At 40.5% G+C, this 22030-nt stretch overlaps 1 protein-coding gene across 8 annotated transcripts in view; it reads left to right on the top strand.

Annotated features, from left to right (window-relative positions):
• RIMKLB (ribosomal modification protein rimK like family member B) overlaps nt 1–22030 on the top strand; it is a 50137-nt gene that overhangs the window by 6914 nt on the left and 21193 nt on the right. For 7 of the 8 annotated variants that reach the window (XR_006102015.1, XR_006102014.1, XR_006102013.1 and 4 more), the window contains exons 4-5: nt 4974–5189; nt 19646–19876. Coding sequence is in view for 4 of the 8 variants with exons in the window: in XM_042450182.1 (XP_042306116.1) it covers nt 5015–5189; nt 19646–19876 (406 nt within the window). In the remaining 4 variants the exon portion in view is untranslated. Of the gene's footprint in view, nt 1–2778; nt 2785–4973; nt 5190–19645; nt 19877–22030 lie in introns of all 8 variants that reach the window. The other variant, XM_042450183.1, reaches the window with a different exon arrangement.

Genomic DNA, 22030 nt, shown 5'->3' with positions numbered 1-22030 from the left:
TCACACACAGGCAGGCATTTACATACTCCTCTTAGGAGAGGTTTGGTTGGGGACAATCTGTCCCTAAAGTGGGGTAGTTCCCATTTGCCGTAATGGACTACTAGCCTTACAAAATAAATAATGTAATATCGTAATGAGCTTAAGTAAAGATCTCTGACAGATGAGTCACACCATTTCATTCCTCCCTCTTTCCTTCCAGGGGAAATATATGTGGAAATCTAGAGGGTTTTTTAAAAAGTTATTTTCAATGGACTAGTTTGCGTCGTACACACTTGTGACCCCAGTCTGGGATCTGGTCCACATATGAGAAAAAGAAACAATGTCAGTTTTTCCTCACATATTTTGTTTGTGTAGATCTTTCCATAGACAGTGAAGGCACAAGGCATAACTACAGATCATGTGTTGCTGGTCTCATACCAAGTGGTGTAAGATTTTAAAATCACATAGCAGCCTAGTAGAGAAAAACATCTGGAATTTTATTGATAATTCTTGCCTGAAATAAGAAAAGTACTTACTAAAAGCAACTTGCTGCTGCATGTTAAAATACAACTATGGTATGGTTGAAGAATTGGATGAATTGCAGCACAGAAGTAAAATCTGTTCAGTCATGTTTCTTACTGTAAAACTCGATGCTGGAGACAAAAAATTATTTGTTAATAATAGTTGAAAAGCTCTTACTCTTTTTAGTTAAAAGGTTTAAGAAAATGTCTTAGTGACCGACAGAGATTGGGCTCTCTGAAATTTACTCCTTTCTTTTTCTAAAGTAGGCCAGCTGAATAGGAGTAGGCTTGAAAATTACAAATGTAAAAAGCAGATTAAAAACCCATCTCTTAGGAGAGTCAGTATGATTGTTGGCTGTATGATATTCTTCTAATAAGGCATTGAATGTAATAAAGCTCCTCACAGGTGCCTTAATGAATACAAAAAGATGCCAGATCAGTTCCATATTGGTCTGTGGTAGTAATAAGGTATAATGTGGCATATTGGGTCTGTTAGTTGCTTGTAAGTATGAGCTTTTGTTAGGCAGCTGCTTTCCTCTTCACAAATTTTATCCTCCACTCAAATAATAATTTATGTCACACATACAAGATCACTCCCTCATAAATTTAAACTAGAACAACTAACTACTGGTTGCAAACCTGAAACCAGTAATGCCAATTTGAATTTCTGCCTTACCTATTACAGTCATCCCTCCATATTTGCGGCTTTGATATTTGCGTATTTGATTATTCACGGATTTCATTAATATGTTCTCTCTAGGACTGCTTAGGTCCTCCAGTGCAACTCTGTGGTCAACTTTAACTAAAAGTTGCACTGAAAGACCATTTGTAGCTACTCCAGTGCCATTCTATGGCCAGTGTATGTTGGACATTGACCACAGAGATGCATTGGAGGACCTAGAGATTCCTAGAGAGGTGTCCTCTCAGGTAAAAACAGTGTTTTTGTTATTTGAGGTTTTTTCATATTCACGGGGGTCTTGTTCCCCGAACCCTAGCAAATATGGAGGGACAACTGTACATGCATTGATAAGTGTGGGGAGAAGTTACTGTACAATTGGATGGAATATGGAATACCTAATAAGGAATAATGTGCAAACATATAGCAAACATAAGTGTGTACAGTGGGCCCTTGGTATTCACTGGGGTTTGGTTCCAGGACTCCCCATGGATAACAAAATCTGTGGAAGCTCAAGTCCTATTAACAGAATGGCATAGTAAAATGGTGCTTTTATATAAAATGGCAAAATCAAGGGTTGCTTTTTGGAATTTATAGATATTTAAAAATATTTTCATCCTGAGGATGCTTGGATCCATGGATAAAAAAATCTGTAGATAAAGAGGGATGACTGTATTTACCTTTAAGTTAATCTGGGCTTGATCCTCAATAGCTTCCACTAACTGTGTCAATACAGTGAATAGATTGGATGCAAAATAACTTCCCAGGTAGTGGTGCAAGTATAAACGGAGGAAGGTGACTCTCTTCCCTAAAGCTGGGGTAAACTTGAACAGGCAGGGTTGAAACTCTTGTGATTACTCGCACTCCAGATTATTAGTAAGTATTAGTATTAGTATTAGTATTAAGTCATGGCATGGGAGAGTGCTGCTGTGGCAGTGCTAGGATGAGGTATGATTATGCATGTGTCTCAACAAAAATATTAAAGGAGCCCTTTATTGTGGCCGTGGCAATATAGCATGATAGCTTCATCCGTCTAGTAGCTAAGGTTGTAAGAGCTGGATGAATGCTCCCTCTTTAAGATTCTCTAAAGGACATTAACTCTTCCCACTTGGCTAGGAGATATGGCAGATTGAAGTTCTTTGTGATTATAGGATAGAATTTGTACCTACATTGCAACTTAAAAGATAGTCAAAGTACATTGTATGCATTATCACAATGATTTTGATACAAATGTCTGTAATGTAGGCTGTTGTGGGTATTATCCCCACATTATTTCTCTTGTTATCTTCATTTGTCCAGTAGTGCAATTTTTTTTTTTTTACTAAACCTATAGTGCGGTTACCCCAGAGGATGAGTAAAACTGAGACAGTGCCTTATGTTGTTATTGTTGTTGTGTGCCTTCAGCTTATGGTGATCCTATCATGGGGTTTTCTTGGCAAGTTTTTCAGAGAGGGTTTTTACCATTGCTCTCCTCAGGCTGAAAGAGTGTGACTTGCCTAAGGTCACCCAGTGAGTTTCATGGCCATGTGGGAATTGAACCCTGGTCTCCAGAGTCCTAGTCCAACACTCAAATTGCTATGCCAGGATGGCCTCTGATATGAGATACAGGTCACAAGATTACTACTATTGCTAACTCCATATTCCATGCATCAAAGCCCATTTTTAAACCATCCAAATTGGAAGCCCTTCACCCTGGTCTCCAGAATTGTAGTCCAGTGCTCAAACCACTACACCATGCTGGCTCTGCCTCAGAGGATGAGTAAAACTGAGGCAGTGCCTTATAACAGGCCTGGAGTCAGTGTAATCACTATTGCTGTGAGTCACAGCAAACCAAATGGATCTGTGGCAAAGATTTCAAAACAGATTCAGAGCAGAAGAAGCAACCCCAACCACGTCAGAGAGGCATGTGGAAAATATTTTTAAATGTGGAACAGAGAGATAGCGTGAAGGAAGTCAGTTGCTCAATATACTTCATGGAGATGCTGGTATTGGAGTTAACAAAATTCAAATGGAATTGTGGCAGAGTATTTTTGCATGAGCAAGTCAAGATAGTGATGCAAGTTCTTTTGCTCCCTTTCTCTTTTCTTCAAGACACACCAGAGATACATGCACTCTTGTGTACTACACATATACAGACAGAAAGAGTTCCTTCCTCCCCACAGCAAGCATCTCTTCTGTGCTTCAGTGCTGAATGATCTGTGATTAGGACTGAATCATTTGAGAAACAGGGTTCACCTGGGCTCAGTCCAACAATCAATTTAGCTTCAGATTCCTTTGCATTAAATAAAAGGAGAATTTAAGTCCATAATATTAGGAACATGTAATGGATTTTCCTTACATTAGTGAAAAGGAAGCCCTTGGCATAGGCTTGAAATTTTGATACTGTTTAAATGTCCTGAAATCATAGAATTGGAAAAGACCACAAGAGTCATCCATTCCAACCCCCTTCCTTGCAGGGACTCACAATCAAAGCACTCCTGACAAATGGCCATCTAGCCTCTGTTTCAAAACCTCCAACGAAAGTGACTCCACCACACTCCAAGTGAGTGTGTTCCACTCTTGAGCAGCTTTTGCTGTTGGGAAGTTCTTCCTAATGTTGAGGTGGAATCTCTTTTCCTGTAGTTTGAATCCATTGCTCCATGTGTGCAACAGCAGAAAACAAGCTTGCTCCATCCTAAATGTGACACCCCTTCAAATACTTAAGCAAGGCTATCATACCTTCTCTTAACTGTCTCTTCTCCAGGCTAAACATACCCAGCTCCCTATGGGGCTTTATGATTTCCAGACCCTTTACCATTTTGGTCATGTTGGCTCCAGTTTGTCAACATCCTTTTTGTTTTTTGAGTTGTTTGTGTTGGGCAAAAAAGTGACCTTCACTCCCCAATAGGAACACTTTAAGTTTCTATTGCTCAGCTGTTTTGCAGTGGAATTTTCTCATTTTCAGTACACTAATTCTGTGAGATTATTTCTCCAAGGATTAGACCAACATTGCCAGATTTCATGCCAATATGACAAATTGTTTTTTTTTTTTTATTTAGAAGTTTCAAAATAATGATAGCATGCAGACAAACGCAGGACATTTAAACTACGAAGCCAAGCATTATGAAGCATGACAATAGATTTGTAAAAATTGTAAAAAATAAATTGATTTTAATTTTTTGCTTTGCGAAGTCTGAGTTTCCATGTGAATCTGAAACATGCGGTTATGCATGATGGAATGCTGTAAGTTCTTCGGCCTTGTTTTCCTTTGCTTCATCCTTTATTTATTTATTTCATTTCATTTCTATGCCACCTTTCTCCCAGGAAGGGACCCAAGGCGGCTTACAAGATAAAAATGTCTCAAAACTTCACAGGGTATTTTTTAAAAAAAAAACAATTAAAATCATCTATTTAAAACAATGTAAGTTAACATAAAAACATACAAAAGTTAAAAACATAAACACACACACACCCATAAGCCACCCTGTCATGATTTTTAAAAAGCTTGTCTAAATAAAAATGTTTTTACTTGCTGGCGAAAGGTCAGGAGAGAAGGGGCCAGCCTAGATCCTTTTTTACACGCCCCTAAGTTTCACCCTCAATTTATCCACAGGTGATCTCAAAATCTATAATTTTGGCCTCAAATCTTGTGCTCAACTTATACATGAGGCTGATTTACAGTTGAGTATACATGTTAATCCATTTTCATTTACCTTCCAGCTTAGTTCATTCCACTGAACTATATAGGAGGAAGTGAATGAACTGTAGTTTGGTATATATTACAAGCGTCTGCTAATTTTTCTTCTTTACTTTTCTAGATACTTGCTTCAAAGAAGACGTCTGTTGGGCCTAGTTCAAGATGTGTAGTTCTATTGCTCCTAAGCTCTGGTTTTTAACAGATCGTCGTATCAGAGAAGACTATCCTCAACAGGAAATCTTAAGAGCCCTCAAAGCCAAGTGTTGTGAAGAGGATCTGGAGTTCCGAGCCTTAGTGATAGATGAAGTAGTTCTGACCATTGAACAAGGAAACTTGGGTAAGTAAAGGTGGTAAGGAATTAGTAGTAATATTGAGAAAATGTCAGAATAGTTGTGATTCTTGATTATTGTTCCTTAATCTTGCATTATAAAAACTATCTCAAGTCCTTTCTGTGAAGTTTTTGGGCTGCTGCAAATAGAATGTAAGTGAGAAGTACAGTCGCCCCTTCAAGTTCGCAGACATTGAGATACATGGGCAGGGTACATACCTCCGCTTTGCGGCGCTCTGCCGCCGCCGCCAGTTGGTCTGCGGGGGAGCCGGAGCCTTCACACGGCCCGACTCCCGCGCGGACCGAAAAAGAAGCTCCAAAATGGAGCTTCTTTTTCCGTCGCGTTTGCGACGTAGCGAGGCGCCAGGGGCGCACTCGCTACGTCACAAGCGACGCGACGCGTACGGACGCTCAGCGTCCGATACGCAAAGATGGCGCCGGCCCTGTAGAAGGGCCGGCGCCATCTTGTACGGACAGAGTCCGTACTAGGCCCAGGGGCGTCTATAAGAGGGACGTCCCAAATGCGTGCAGAAAGCACATGGACTTGGAAATCTGGCGGAGGGGCGACCGCCATTAACGGTGATGAGGCACGGGCCTCATTCAAGACCTATTGGGGCTTGACGATGCGCACATTTTGGGGGGGGCCGGAACGGATCCCCCATAAGTTCCAAGGGCCAACTGTACTTGCTTACAAAATACAGTAGAACCCCACAGTAACATGTGATATAACAACCTGTCATCATCCACCTCCAACACTACAAGCTTGTGCTATCTCATACCATGCATTTGAATCATGCTGCATTGTCAACGATGATACAGCTTGAGTACAATGGAAAGCTTTGAGTAGATTATTGCTTTATTTCTACAACATTATGGGCAAAATGTGCATTACTGACTGAAGTAAATTAATTCCTATTTAGGTTAATGTCATATTAAGTTATGGTTATGTTACTGTCATGGTTAAATTAATACCATATACTATGTGGATACTTTAATGTAGTTATCTCCTCCTTAGCCTACTAAGGGGAAAAACACATTTCTGTCATGTGTATCAAGAACATAAATACTCATGCTCATCCAAGTCACAAAAAGCATGTCTGCCTGCTTACCTAAAGGAAATTTTACCACAGGTAAATAATGGGAGAAAGTATTTACAAGTCCGAGAATTTATGCTGTCTACCCAGAGAGCAAAACAGTGCATTGGAGATCCATTTGAAGCTTCATTGCAGCTCCAGTTGGATTTTGCTCTAGGGCCATACAACATACAGTTTTACTTGGAAGAGTAGCCAAACTCATTAATTTCATATGAAGTTGCCTTTTAATCCTAATTATCTAAGACATTGCCAAAGTGATTCAGGCTAAACCCTAGGGATCAGTGTTAATTGTTCCTAATGGGATTATTGAACTTAAATGTGAGCTTTGCCTTGTCACATGCTTATGAGAGACATAGAAATTTCTTCCCACCCCATAGGATCTAAGTACAGTTGGCCTTTCCTATACACGGATTCAAGCATCCATGGTTTGAAAATGTTCAAAAAAGTATAAATTTCAAATATCAAACCTTGATTTTCCATTTTTTATAAGGGACACCATTTTGCTATGTCATTATATTTAATGGGACTTGAGCATCTATAGATTTTGTTATCCACAGGGGATCTTGGACCCAAAACCCAGTATATGACAAGGGTCCACTGTATATGTTCAAAGAAGAAATGGTGTGGTAATATTCAGTTGTGTTAGGAATAGATATGTAGTACTAGGTTCTTACATGTCTCTTCCTGAAGTCTTTAACAAGCCTGGTAAAGCTGTATTTCGTATTTTATTAAAAATATTGGTGATGATTATACGGTCGTATATGGTGCAGGCTCTCTGAAGAGCCACATTCTCCCATACGAATGGGACAAGGCTTTGAGAACTTGGGGGACTGGCTCAGTGTTAAGGAATCCTGAGAACTGTAGTTTATTGCAACACGAGCTCTCTTGACAGAGAAGGCAAAATTTCTCACAAAATTACAGTTCCCAGAATTCCCTAGCATTGAGTCAGGGCAGTTAAAGCTGTCTCAAACTGGATTATTTCTGCAGTGTGTTTTGGACCTTAATCATCATCTTAAAAAAAAATCCTAAAAACACAAATGCATGTTTAGAAATCTAACAAATCTTAAATCCAAGGTTTTATTTTTATTTTATTTTTAAAGATGTGCTCCTTGTATGCATATTGACTCTTTTGTACTACACATTTCTTCTGGACACATTAATTACATCTAAAATAGTTGGTATAAAGACACCTGGAACAAACAAGGTATCTCACATTAGATGGGCCTGCTCTTGAGATCTTGCTTAATATTATAATCTTCATATTAATTGCTTTGTTTTAATAGTGGTTGCATGGTTTTTTTTTTAATATAGATTGAGTTATGCTAGTTTATCACGAAGCTACTTGCTCCAATGTGCATAAGAGGGAAATGACATCCATTAATTTATAAAACTACCATTCTAGTGTAAATTAGGCTTCAACCTCTTCCAGAATATCAGTAGTTTTACAAGAGAACAAACAATATATTTTAGGACAAAAGTGGGAGAGAGGAACTGGTCAGCACTTTAAAGACTAATTGATCTATTTTAACTGCACTGGATATCAATCAAATTTAGGGTGTCTGAAGAAGAGGATTTATATTCACAAAAGCACAAGGTAAAGTAGTTGGTGTTAAAAGAGCTGCAAAATCCCCCCCCCCGTTTTTTTCTTCTTTTTCTTTTTATGTCGTGATAGACTAAGATAGCTGTTTCTTTGAAAAATAATATATTTAAACCATAGTTAACCAAACAGTACCAGAAACAAACAAAAAGCAAAATTACCCAGTCCCCACCAAAGGACCTTTTACATTATATGTAAGGTCCTTCCTCTACAAATAATCCTAGGGCCCAAGTCCTTCAATTAGGGTTTGCTCTGAAAGTCTGTCACAGCATAAAAGGGAAAAAATAGGGGAGGAATTTTGCAGCTCTTTTTATCTTCTGCAAATGAGTGACTACTCCTGCTGCTTCCTTTCATGGATCCATTCCTTTTGCCCTTGCCTCCCGTGGGAGGGAGAGTCAGCAACCACTCTCACAACCAACCAGTTTCTGCCATCTTGCAAACTCTGCCTTGATTGTTTTCATTCTTCCTTCCCTCCCTCGACCCCCACAAGACGCCTGCAGAGGCCACCATGGTAACAGATTGACTGAGCTCACCTTCACACACACCCACCCCTCCTTGCCTCTGAGGCTGAATGGACAGAGGGAGAACGGAGGCACTCCAGTCTCTCCTTTCTTCGCTGGCTGAACAGAACTTTATCCTGCCCCTGTTCCCCCGTCAGTGGAGAGAGAAGGGAGATGCTCCAGCCTCTCCTTTCTCTGTAGACTGAGCAGTAGCTAACCTGGAGCCTGGCCTCCACGGCTGGGCTGCAGAAGAGATATTTGGGGAGGGGTGGTGTCACCCCCCCCTTAGAGGGGTCACCTTGGTGCATAATGCACCCCCCACTCCCCCATAATGGTGCCACTGAGAGGAAGACTATAATTCCTCCACACACACAAACATATACTTCCTCTCTCACACACACACACATGCACACACACTAATACTCATGTCTGTCATCCTGATCGTCTGTTTTTGCACTAGTTCCTTAGTATTTTGATCTGTCTTAAGTTAGTATAATATCTGGTTAGTGTGGCCTGTAATTTGATGTAAGGGAAGCTCTACACATGTTCTGTCAGCTTAATTGTTTGTTCTGGAATAAGGATTGTATGTGTCACATTCTTTGAGCTGCAATTAGAAATGAGAATGTGACAAAATAATAAGCCATCTGAAATAGCAATCTGTTGGTACAGGTCAGCTTGTCATAATGTAGTATTGAATAATAACCTGTCTTGAGCATCAGCTCAGTAGTACAGAGACCTGCACTGCATTTACTCATTCTTTTTATCCAAATGGAAAATTTTTATCCAAATACAGTACAAAATTGCTACTTCTTTTTCTTCACTTTTCATGTTTCTACTCGTTTTCTTCCTTGTCTAGCTGTATGTAACAAGTTTCTTTTTTTCAGTGGAAAGAATTTCTTTCTACCTTACAAGTGAGTTGATTTTAGCTTATTCTTTCTCGGTAGTTTATTTCTTAAGTAACCATTACTTACTAGAAAGCTCCAGATGAGTGGCAGCCTTACTGTCTAGCATTGCTGTAAATAATAACTCAAGATTAATTAGCTGGAAATATAACTTGAGCAAACTCCTTTTCTGCTGAACTACAGTTTTCACCTTGAGGCAGTTTTCTTTGAGAGGAGCAAAATAGACCAAGGCCCTGTACAGACCGGCACTTTGGGATGGATGGGGGGCAGAGTCAAGGCATAGCATCTCCATGATGCACACCCTGGCTCCGCCCCCAGGGCGCCATGACGGCACTCCTCTGGTGCTGTATCCATACAAAGGAGCGCTGTATAGCCACAGCTATTGCGCCCTTTCCAGGGCGCAAAAAGGAGCCACCTTTTGCAGCTTCTTTTTATGCCCTGGAAAGGCTGGATCAGGGCCACGGTGTGCAGTTGCCGTGGCCCCAATCTGACTGAAGCCTCAAAGTTATATTGCATTTTGTTAGTTACTTTAAAAGATTGTTATGCTAGATTTCAGGGTAATATAGAATTAATAACGAGTGAATATAAATAAGGGAATAAAATCCTTTAAAATACTTCCAATAGAATAAAATGCCTGGGTAAATAAAATGTGTTTGCTTGGTGCCAAGAAGGGTAGTAATGCTGGTGCTTGGTAAACTTTTATTGGGAAGATGTTTTGCCACTTCTGAAAAGTGCTATCTTGCTACTGAATACTGTGGCCAATATCTGGTCCCTCCACATTCACTGGTCTCAGGGGTGAAGGACCCCCATGAATGTGGAAAAACCACAAATAAAGAAACACTATTCTTTTTGACTAAGAGAACTCAACGCCTGCCAGAAGTTGATAGAATCATGCTGGAGGACCTGCAAATGCCCAGAGAAGTGTTTTCTCTAGGAACATCTAGGTTCTCCAGCACAACACTGTGGTGAACTTCTGGCAGAGTTGTGCTGGAGGACTAGAGATTGCTAGAGAGAACATATGAATAAAAAACCCAAATAAAGCTGCAAAAGTCAAAGCCGCAAATGTGGAGGGGCAACTGTATATTTTTAGTGTACCACAAATAGATGCTAGAGAGAGAAGCTGGATGGCGCAGTTGTATAGTGAATTGGACAATGGCACCAAGGGATTGAGAGCAGCTATTATGTATAGCTCCCTTCACAGGAACCCAGATGTATGAGAAAGATCTGGGTGTGGTTGTGGAATGACTACTGCACTGGGAGGGGTCACTTGTGCAAAAAATCAAAAGCAAAATCAGGCCCCCCGCTTCAGATAACTTGAGAAGCACTGTGGTAAAGGACATGTCTTGCTCATTTAACTCATGGGGGCTTCTGGATAGTTTTTTTTTTTAAGAAACACATAGGCAGGGATAGGGATGTATGAATTATTTGTCTATAAACTCCAGCATTACCCAAAGCCTTAAAGTCTGTGATCCAGTGAAGGAGAAGGTGGGCAAAAAGCAGTCATGAGAGGCAGGGAGAGCGAGGAGAGAACGAGAAAGGCAGAAAGAATGAAGTGAGGAAGGAGGAAAACTTTCCACTTAATTATCCAAGCGCCCAGAACTGTGTGAGCAATAATAAGCTTACATTTTTTGTTTGTTTGTTTATTTATTTGTTTGTTTTATGTGCTGCCTTTCTCCCTGAAGATACCCAAGGTGGCTCACAGATTTTAAAAACATTACAATAAAATTTAAGATATTTAAAAGCATCTAAAAACAATATGGAATTACATTTAAAAACATACTGAAATTAAAAGGCATGACCAATAAACATGCTCAGTATTGCAAAGGAGTTAAATGGGGTTTACTTAAGAGTAGACATGAGAACAAAGGTTTAGCTAAATCAATCTTGTCTCCACCCTGATAGCTTCAATCTCACCAAATGCTTCCAAGCGTTGTATTCCATTGAATCAATTGGTTACAAGAGAAGAGGATGGAAAGAGAAGAGGAAATGAGAGTGAGGTTGAGGGAAACATTTATTAAACTATCCAAATGTCTAGCACTCTGAGCAACAATCAACATGCAAATGGATGATAAAGAAGTTCATTGCATCTCCCCTCAAAAGCGGTATGCAATATTGTGTAGTGCACATAAGCTGCTTAAGGGCTAAGAGAACTAATCACTCCCCTGCCCCATTTCATGCCAGGACACTTTTTCTTTCTTTCTTTTCATTCTTCTTGAATTGGTTCCCCTCATTCTTCAGCTCTTCACTTGGTTGTCAGCTGTTTTTCTGCTGCCACAAAACAGAGCTAAAACCTGGAACCAAACCCCAGCAGGCACCAAGGGCTCAGTGTACATACAAAGTGACCCTAACAGATGTAGCAGACTTATAAGCGATTTGAAGTTTTAGATGGAAGGCAATGGGGGTTCTCTTTCTCCAGCCATTGTTGGAGAAACTGGACTTTCCTGTGTCTCTCCTGCTGTACTTGATTAACTACTGTCACTTTGGGTTGCACAAATCCTTTCACTTGTTTACTTTCACTCGGTGGATGGAAGCCAATCCATTTCTTAGGATACTTACATAGATGTAGCAGACAGTGGCTGTAATTATATTTAGCTGATGATTCCGCTCCCACACAAAAAGCTAGGTGCCTTCTGCCCTGGAATCCTGGCTGTTCAGCCTTTGGTATGTAGGGAGAGGCTTAGTCATTGGTGCTGAAGGAAAGACATGCTGCTCTTGCTTATGCACTATTATTATTACACATATTTAGGACAGATGGCATGCCAGCATGTGCTTGCATCTGGTGTGCTCCTAAGTGTGTGTTATTGGACCTGCTTGAGTGTGACCTCCCCAGTTGCAAGTTGCTGCCCATGTTTATGGTAAATGCTATAGGCAGATCAGCATACAATCGTGTGTATCAGCATACATAAGCATATTGTGGAACTGCACAGTAACAGTAATAACAGTGCCTAAGAATAAGAAAAGTGCCTTTTTACATCCCCAATATCTGCAGCTTCTCTTAACCTTTTGAGGCAAGGGTTTTAGATTAGTGGAAAAACCACAAATAAACAATATATTTTTTTAATTTGAGAGAACACTTCTCTAGGAATCTCTAGGTCCTCCAGCAGAACTTTGTGGTCAACATCTGCCGGACGTTGACTGTAAAATCACCTTGGAGGACCTAAAAATGCCTAAAGAAGTGTTTTCTCTAGAAATTGCTAGGCCTTCTAGTGCAACTGTAGTGAACTTCCCACAGAATTTCTCTGGAGGATCTAGTGATTCCTAGAGAGAACATATTAATCAAATCCACAAAAGGCAAAGCTGCAAATGTCGAGAGATGGCTGCACGTTTTAGCTTGTGTGTCCTAAACTGACAGGTATCTTCTATCAAGATGGATTTAGGAAGGGGCTTTAATCAACCAATTTCATGTGCTTCCCAACTCAGATTTTATATTCTTCTAGAGAAAGAGAGTGCCAAGAGTTCTCATGAGCATCAGGTTAAATATTGCTCACAGTGTCCTATTACTCATTACATCGGAGTCTTTACCTCCGATGGTTTTTTCCTGCTTTCTGTTCTCCACTAGTCTAGCCTTTTAGAGATGCAGGTGCAGAAAGGGAGAAGTCCTCAGGAGCCCCAAATAAAGACTGCCTAATAACATCTGAAATTAGAAGTACACTTAGCTTCTCCTCTAGAGGACAACACAAGATTTTTGTGACCAACAGTTATGACGTACTGCGTGGTCAGTAAAGCTAAAAGTGACATGAGGAGGATGTGAGAAAACAGAGCCTCCATCTTCTTACCATCTTAAGCTGCAGACTTATCAAAAAGTACAGTCGGTCCTCGCCTTACGCGGGGGATCCGTTCCGGATCCCGCCACGAAAGGCGAATTCTGCCTATGCTCGAGCCCCATTGGAAACAATGGGGTTCGTGCACGGCGGCGTGCGGGGCGCAACGGGCGCGCGCACCCATTCAAATGAATGGGACGCGCCGCCCCGCGCGGCTTGAGCACATATGCTCAAGCCGCGTATGGCGCGCCTGCGTATGGCGCGGGCGCACTGTAGTGAAGAACGTGAAAACAGAGCTAAACAACTAGACTTGTCAGTAGTAGATGTAGGAACTGAATGGTGAAGCCATACTATTACTCACATAAAAACAGTATTTCCCATTTCAGATGTCATCAGGAAAACATTAAATTACATTTTCTTTGCTTGCAATATCTTCAAGGATTTTTGTTCCTCTACTATTGATGATGATATTGATAGGATTAAAACATATGTCCTAAATGTTAGAGAAACTCCCATTCTCTTTTTTCATTTCAGGTTTTATTTTGAGGATTTGAAGGACCTGATTTTGTAACCAACAGAACAACAGTTGATTTTGTCCCTCCTTTTTGTTCAATTGGTTTTACTGTTTCTGAGATTGTTCAGAAGTTTCCATTAATGGAGAACACAACAATCTTTCTCTGTGATAATATACCAACAGAAGTGCACCCGCTATTACTTTAATTGCTGGTGCTGTTTTGGGGTATTGTTATTATTAAGGCAGTGCTGGTTGTTATTAAGGCAATGCCATATGACAAAGCTGTGTGAGCATCATCAGTGCAATTGGATGCAGAATTTTAAGCTCCTGATAAACAATTTTTCAAAACTTTGTAGTTAGTAGGTCTCCTAAACCTGGAGAAAAAAATAGTGTCACATAGTCCATATAATTAAAAATATATGTCATATATTTTTAATCACAAAACACTGTTGAAATATCTATATGTTTAACTAAAAGCATACAGCAGGTGGGGTCAGAAAGACCAATCTGTATGGCAATATCTATGTTCCATTGCAGTGTCTCTGTATTTTCTTTTTATATTCTAGTTTTTGACATCCCCCACCACCACACAACTGACAATAACTGTAAAAACACACAGCATTCATTAGAAGGATATAAATATTTTTAATAACAAAATAGTAAGAGCAGAGGAATTTTGTACATATAAAACTTGCATGTAATACTAAGCATAGCTTGTAGCCTGTAGGTTCTGACAGCATTCAACATGAACAAACAAGCCAGAAATCCTTTCTATCCCCTGGATAACATAAGACTGACTGCAGCCTTAGGTTAATTATATTAAAATATGCATTAGTTCATTTTTGACGGCGAAAGGGATCAATGAATATTATCAGTAAAATTAAAGTTTTTATTATTGAGATGTTAAAAGTCAGAAAATCCTCTGGGTCTCCACATGTCTTTTCAGTAATGAGATCAGTTGCATCAGTTTGAACCTTAGTTCTAGGCTAAAATCTCTATGCAGTTAATAATAATTGCATTTATACAAAAATGTATATATTATTATATATATTATGTATATATTATTTAGTTGTCAAAGGCAAACATATTCATTTTTCAAAATGGTAGAGTTTACCTCTTTTGTTTGCCTTCATGAACCTGTCTTGCTTTGGATTTTTGTTTCTAGACACAACAGCTGATAGCTGTGACACATAGTGATAGACAGTAGATACTACTATTTCTAGATAGTAACACTAGAAAGAAACTCCAGAAATTTTAATGGCTACTTATTATTTTTAAAATTAATTTAGGTAATGGATTTTTGGGCATGCTTTGCATTTTTAAAATTCTTTCTTAATGCCTGACTTGGCCTGACACTGAAGTGGCCATTATTTTTATATATACAAAAATCAGGTTTCTCAAAATGCTAAGGAAAATGTTGCAAATGGTGTTTTAGCTTACCTTTCAGTGTAATTCTGTATAACATTTTACAAAAATTTATGACATTTCATTTTTAATAGAAAGGTAAAAGGTGTTTAGACTAACCACACAAACCTTAACAAAAATGACATTTAGTTGTATCCAATTACTGTGTTTCTGCTGAAAATTGAGTGGAGGCTTTTGTCAGTAGAAGCTTAAGGATATTCAATTATAATCTTCTCTCCCCTGGAGGATACCATCCTGTGCAGAAGGGATCCCCCAAGCCCTCAACACAGAAGATGGTTGCAATGAGCTGATAACGTAAATATGTTTTTCTTATAAACCTACTTTCATAGCATTTCAGTAATTTAGAGTAGAAATTATTCATTAGAGTATATGGAGCTGTACAGACTGGCACTTTGTGCCAGCCTGTTGACGAGGTTAAGTTGAACCGTCTGCACGCTGCGTGCCCTAAACCCACCCCCAGGGTGCCATTTTGGCATGCACCAGTCCACATGGCACACACCATGATGATACCCCTCCGGTGTTGCATCCACATTGTGCAGCCCCAAAGGGGCGTCATAAAGCTGTGCCGCCGCGGCTATGCCGCCTCTTGGAGGATGCAAAACGGAGCCGTTTTTGGCGGCTCTTTTTTGTGCTCTCCAGAGGCTGGATCAGGGCTGCAGCATGGGATTCCTGCAGACCCGATCCAACAAGGAAAGGGGCAGCTGCATGCTGCCTATCTGTACAGCCCCTATGTTCCCATTTTGTACAAATTTCTTATTTTTCATTTAGTGTCATATTTTGCATTGTGAGTATGCTTGGGAATTTGCTTTTAAATCTTATGCATCTCTCTTGGTGTAGCAACAATTACTTATAAGCATGTCAGCTGCAATGCATCAGTGCTTGCCTGTAACTAATGAAATGTGCTGCAACAGGGTCTCCATTTTAAAGCTCTTTTTGTAAAATTATGAGAAGACAGGTTTGAGCATCATATGCACTGGCTGGATACTCTGTTTTAGGAGGTGGAAAAGTCTCTGGGTGGGCAAAACAGAGCATCATAAAATGTGTGCAGGCCATTGCTAAGGCTTTTAATCTCTATTGCAGAGTGAGTTCTGACATGTAGAAAGAGAACAGGAGAAACAGCAATTATTTTTCCAGTATGGTGAGGGAAGCAGCCATATTTTTTCCTTTTAGCTGTGAGTTTATTCAAGTTACTAGGATACCTAGGGGAGGCAATGCCAGAGTTTTCCTGCCTGTCAGGCAGGTAAGATTTTGTTGGAACTCATAGTCCAGCTTGAAAATAAACATTTAAAAAAATGAAGGCTGCATTTTTTTAAATTCACTTGTGGGGCTTTTTCTCTTCATAGTTGCGAGAAGCTTTAGGGAGAAAATTATTCACGGTAAAGAGACTCTTGCTACTGTTTGTATATATCACCAGTGTATCAGCATTTTACCCCCACTAATCAGGTGCCTCATTCCAGTCTCCTAATTCTGAAGACCATTTGCCTCTACAGAGAGGCATGACAGAGCTATTACGAATGTTCAAAAGTCTGTTGGTGTTTTGCCCATGAATAGAATGATTGATTTGTAGTTTTTGGTGGCCAATCTGTATAATACAGATCAAAACAAGCTGAGCTTAGTGCCAAAGTAGATACAGGTCCAACTGGTTTAAATTAAATTTGGTACTGGCATGTTCACTGTAATGGGGGGAAAAAGAAGCTGTTTTGGAACTTTTTTTATGCCTCACAAAGTTTATCAGAAGATGGAAGAAAGAGCAGTGGCAAGGTGCAGGAAGGACACTCAGCTGAGAGTTTATGAACTTCCAAGGAGGAGGGAGGAAAGATGTAAAAAAAGAAATGAAACTCCAAAGGGACTTGCAGGAAAAGGGTAAGAGAAGTTCCTTCTCCTCCCTATGTAATGGGAAGAGAAGGAACTTAATAGACTTGTAATTTGTGTGAAAAGGGCTTTATATTCACTAATGTGATCCTGGAAAGGCGATTTTAAGGTATACCCCAGAAGGAATGATTGCTTGGCAGAAAAGAGGCCAGCAGATTTGACAGCACGTTTGTGGAGATACTTGGAATTTTAGATGTCTTGCAACCAATTAACTGGGTGGTATAAGAAGACTTGATTACATCAGAAATGGAAGAAAGGATATTGTGATCTATATGTTTTCATAGTCTGTGACTTTGCTGGCCTTTAACCCCTTCTATAATAAAGATATAGGTCTTCCTTCTTTCATGGTCAGAGCCATTTTGTTTCAGAGAGTACAGGAGACATTCCTCATCTTTGGTCTTGACAATTTGCTAATGGGAAGTCACACATATGTTAGGTTATATTACCATCATAAAGCACTGATGTTCTGTTGGGAGATAGAAGTTTTATGTCAATTTTTCAGGGAGTACATGTGCCAACCCCTGCCATTTCCAGAGGCCTTAATGAGAGAGGCTTGTATTATGTCTCTGTCATGAAAACATGTTGCGCCTCCAGAAAACAGAAGTCACTTACTCATTAGAGTACTGTCCTTAGAGTGTTGGACATTGCTACTACAGTGGACCCTTGTTATATGCTGGGGTTTGGTTCCAAGCTCCCCCGTGGATAACAAAGTCTGTGGATGCTCAAGTCCCATTAAATATAATGACATAGCAAAATGGTGTCCTTATAAAAAATGGAAAATCAGGGTTTGATATTTGAAATTTATACTTTTTTGAACATTTTCAAATCGTGGATGCTTGAATCCGTGTATAAAAAATCTGTGTATAAGAAGGGCCGACCGTACATAGTCCTCATTTTCAAGTCCCTTGGCTGAAAGTGAGTAGTATGTGGCAGACACTGTGTACAGCAGATCAGAATCTGCCTTTTTATTTCTGTTCACTCAGTTATCAAAGTGAACTAGCATTATTATACAGTGGGCCCTTCCCTTACACTGAAGATCTGTTTTGGACACACACGTAAAGGAAATATCTTGTATGCTGGAGCCCTATTAGAAGTAATGGGGCTCGTGCCCATGGCACGTGCGATACAGGTGCACATCCATTACTTCTGGGCACACGAAGGCGTTTTCTGGTGTGACTTACAGCGTATGCTAGAAGCTGCATAAGGCTTGCCCACGTATAGTGCAGGCGCACTGTATATATTTTCTGATCCATTGAGTTTAATTGCGATTTGGAGGTTAGACATTTCCCAGTAGATAAGATCCCAACATCCTGTAGTTTGGGAGAAAGACTGACTGAGAAACACAAACTACAGTGCGCCTGCGTTATACGCAGGCGTGTTTTACGTGTATTCCAGCATACGATGGAAGCGGTGACGGAAGTGAGGTAGGCGCACGCCAGAAGGAAACAATGGCATGTACACCACCGCCACACCTCCACGGGTCACGGCTTGAGCATCCACTTTTTTCCTTTACTTGGGGGGATCCAGAACGGATCCCCCGAGTAAGGAAAGGGCAGACTGTACAAGATATTGGTCCCTTATCTACTGGAAGTGAACATAATTCAGGTAAGAACCAGTGTTCCTTTTTCAGCTCCAAGAGATGCTTTTATATCTTTTCTTTAGTACAGTGGTACCTCGGGATACGAAATACCCAGGTTACGAATTTTTCGGGATACGAAAAAATCCCATAGGGAATTATTGTTTCGGGTTACGAAAGTTTTTTCAGGTTACGAAAAAACTCCGGCGCTATTTTAAATGGAGCCGCGGCAGAGCCGCGGCTTTTTCCCCATTAGCGCCTATGGCATTTCGGCTTACGAAGGCTTTTCGGGTTACGAAAGCGGCCGCGGAACGAATTAATTTCGTAACCCGAGGCACCACTGTATTTTCTTTTGCATGTGGTGTTCCTGAAATGTATCAGATTGGGTGAATAAGTTTGATACTCTTTAGCTTCTTGGAAAGTTTTTCTGAGAACTGTGAAAATCTGCCCTTTTGGTGTATTGGAAAGTTGGGCTGCATCCTCACTGCAGAAATTATTTGGTTTGACACCACTTCAACTGCCATGGCTCAAGGCTATGGAATTCTGTGAACTGTAGTTGTGGCACCAGAGCAGAATTCTGAGGACTTGATAGTTGCAATATGCATTAGTAAATTGGGTACCTTATGCAGCTTCCAGCATACACATACGCTGGAAGCTGCACTGGAAGAAACCATGCCATGCCCTGGAAAGAGTAATGGGGCGCATGCCTGTGGCGCTGCTGTGCTGACCCGAGCACAAGCCCTATTGACTTTAATGGGGCTCAAGCATACGCATAATTTCCCTTACGTGGGGGGGGGGGGGAGAGTCCAGAACAGATCCTCCATGTAAGGGAAGGGACCACTGTAGTTGAAATATCCACCAGACCAGACTTTTGGTGCCACAACAAACTACAGTTCCCAGAATTCCATAGCATTGAGCCATATGGCAGTTAAAGTGGTGTCAAGCCAGATTATTTCTGCAGTATGGGTGCAACCTTGATATTCTAGAAGGAGGTGCGGTCCCAGATGAGAAGACTACCTCACCTGGGGCCCTCAGGACAATGTAAGAAAATACTCGTTTGCACTATTTTAGTGCACAAGTGATGGATAAATACTGTGTGTGCTGATTGTCACATAGATAGAAAGGTGGGTTGGCTCCCAATGAGTGGTGGTTCTTTCTGTACTTCCTGTTGGGATTTTGGTCTGGTTTACATCACATTGTCATCCCATTGTCCCTTTGTTACAGGTCTCCGAGTCAATGGGGAACTCATCACAGCTTATCCACAGGTAGTGGTGGTCCGTGTGCCAACACCATGGGTCCAGAGTGACAGTGACATTACGGTTCTTCGCCATTTAGAGAAGATGGGTTGCCGTTTGATGAATCGCCCCCAAGCCATACTCAATTGTGTCAACAAGTTTTGGACTTTCCAAGAGTTGGCTGGACATGGTGTGCCTCTTCCAGACACTTTTTCTTATGGTAAGCTATTGAATTTAAAGAACATGATGTTACATAGTGACAATACACTTGAATCCAGCAAAGTATTATTTCTTTCCGGAGAGAAGTAAACTAGGAGAGCATGTACAGTTTAACTAGTGAAAAATTAGGAATAGATATGTTATTTTGTTCATTAAAGCACTAAAACAAGTACACAATTTCTCCCACAGCATTTTCCCCTGTTCTGGGCATGTAGTAATAATTCATATTTCAATATCATTTGCTGCCTGATAAATTGTATCACTAAATAATATCTACCATCCATTACATCATATTTTGTGAGGCTTATTTGTGGTGACAAATGACATAAACTCTCTCTCTTTCTCTCTCTCTTTCACACACACACACACACACACACACACACACACAGAGTTACAGCTTCAGGAAGTTACTAATTTTCTAAGTTTAGTAGAAGTAAGATAAAGGATGATAGGTATATTCGAGAATCTAAACTGTGCATGGCTGGATGTAATGGTTTTCCTAATGTGTATATGAAAAACTGGACTCAAACCCAGGTGCCAGATAGTTACATTATGGTGCTGCCAAGAAAACCAAGATTTGCTACAATTCATGCATTCCACTGAGAGAAAATGTTTTATCTCTGCTTGTTTGACAAAAGAGGAAACTTAAGTACAAAATTGTCTGCATCACCATCCCAGGTAGGGACTGTAGCCAAACAATTACAATTATACCTAGACAAAAACAAAAAGAATACATGAAAGTACGTGTAGTCTTACCAAGATTGTCATGAAGTGTTCAAATATATAAATGTAACAATTAAAACAAATTCCGTATCCATACATGTGGTTTAACATTTGGCAATGTGTGCTAGAGCAAGGCATGTTGTGTGTCAGCAGTTACAACTCCAACTCTGATGATTTCAGGGTCACCAGGTTGGCAGTTTGAGACCCAAGTGTCATATAATGGGGTGAGCTCCCGTCGCTAGTCCCAGCTTCTGCCACCCTAGCAGTTTGAAAGCATCCAAAAATGCAAGTAGATAAATAGGTACCACTTTGTGGGAGGATAACAGCGTTCTGTGTAGTTGTGCTGGTCACATGACCACGGAAGAAGTCTTCGACAATTCTGGCTCCCTCGGCTCAGTAAGGGAGATGAACACCACCCCCTACAGTTGAACACGCATTGATAATTGAGTCAGATGGGAAGTCTTTACCTTTTTATGCTAGAGACGAATCATAGGATCACAGCGCTGGGAGAGACCACAAGGGCCATCCAGTCCAACCCCCTGCCATGCAGGAAGATATAATCAAATGGAAAGTTCGATTTGTATAGGAATAAATTGAGGGCTAGAGGTTTTTGGTTTTGTTGTTGCTGTTTTTTCATTTTTAAGTAGTATGCTAAGTGCTGAATAAAAAAATGTGAATGATATAGTAAAATGAGAGAACCAGGCACAAAAATTACTGAAATCCAGCAAAGCCATAAAACAGTACAAAAGCCAACTGTAAAATATTCTGAAATGCATGGGCAAATAAAACCTTCACCTGATGATCTTACCCAGAGGTGAGAAAAGGGGAGCTTGTGGGGCAGTTGCTACCCACACACCCTACCTTTTGTTTCACCAGAATAAGGTGTCAAAGTGTCCATTTTGTGCATGACATTCCATCAGAAAATGGCTTAAGATCTCCCTCCATATTAAAGTTATATAGGTTGCCTGAAATCTTGTGTAACTTGAGCAGGTGAGAGTTGGGGCAAGCTGTGCTGACAATATATTGACTCAGGCATTTGGTATGTGGAGCACCCTGGCCTATTGCATCCCAAATGCTGAGTAGGGTTGTTATCTCAGGATGACTGGCCTGCAGTTGTGAGATTTGTATGTATTTGGGCATTCCTCCAGAATTTGCAATCTTGTGAAATCTCGCTCGCTCGCCCTTTCTCGCGCTCTCTCTCTCACTTTTGGTGGAGGTCGTTCTTATATAGGTTCCTGACCAGTCTTAGTTTTGGCCTGGCATGTAGGAGGACCTGTACTATGTGGAAAAACTGACAACCCTTGGCACCCCTCTAAACTCCTTTAATGTTGGCAATATTGGGCTTGATTTACCAGCCACCGAAACTTCAATTGTCCCTCCATTTTCGCAGGAAATCTGTTCCGGACACCACTCCCACCCCCATGAAAATGAA

The sequence above is a fragment of the Sceloporus undulatus genome, chromosome 2, assembly GCF_019175285.1.
Source record: "Sceloporus undulatus isolate JIND9_A2432 ecotype Alabama chromosome 2, SceUnd_v1.1, whole genome shotgun sequence".
Lineage (NCBI taxonomy): Eukaryota > Metazoa > Chordata > Lepidosauria > Squamata > Phrynosomatidae > Sceloporus > Sceloporus undulatus.
The sequence above is the reverse complement of the archived record's forward strand: the minus strand, read 5'-3'. Positions and strand labels throughout refer to the sequence as shown.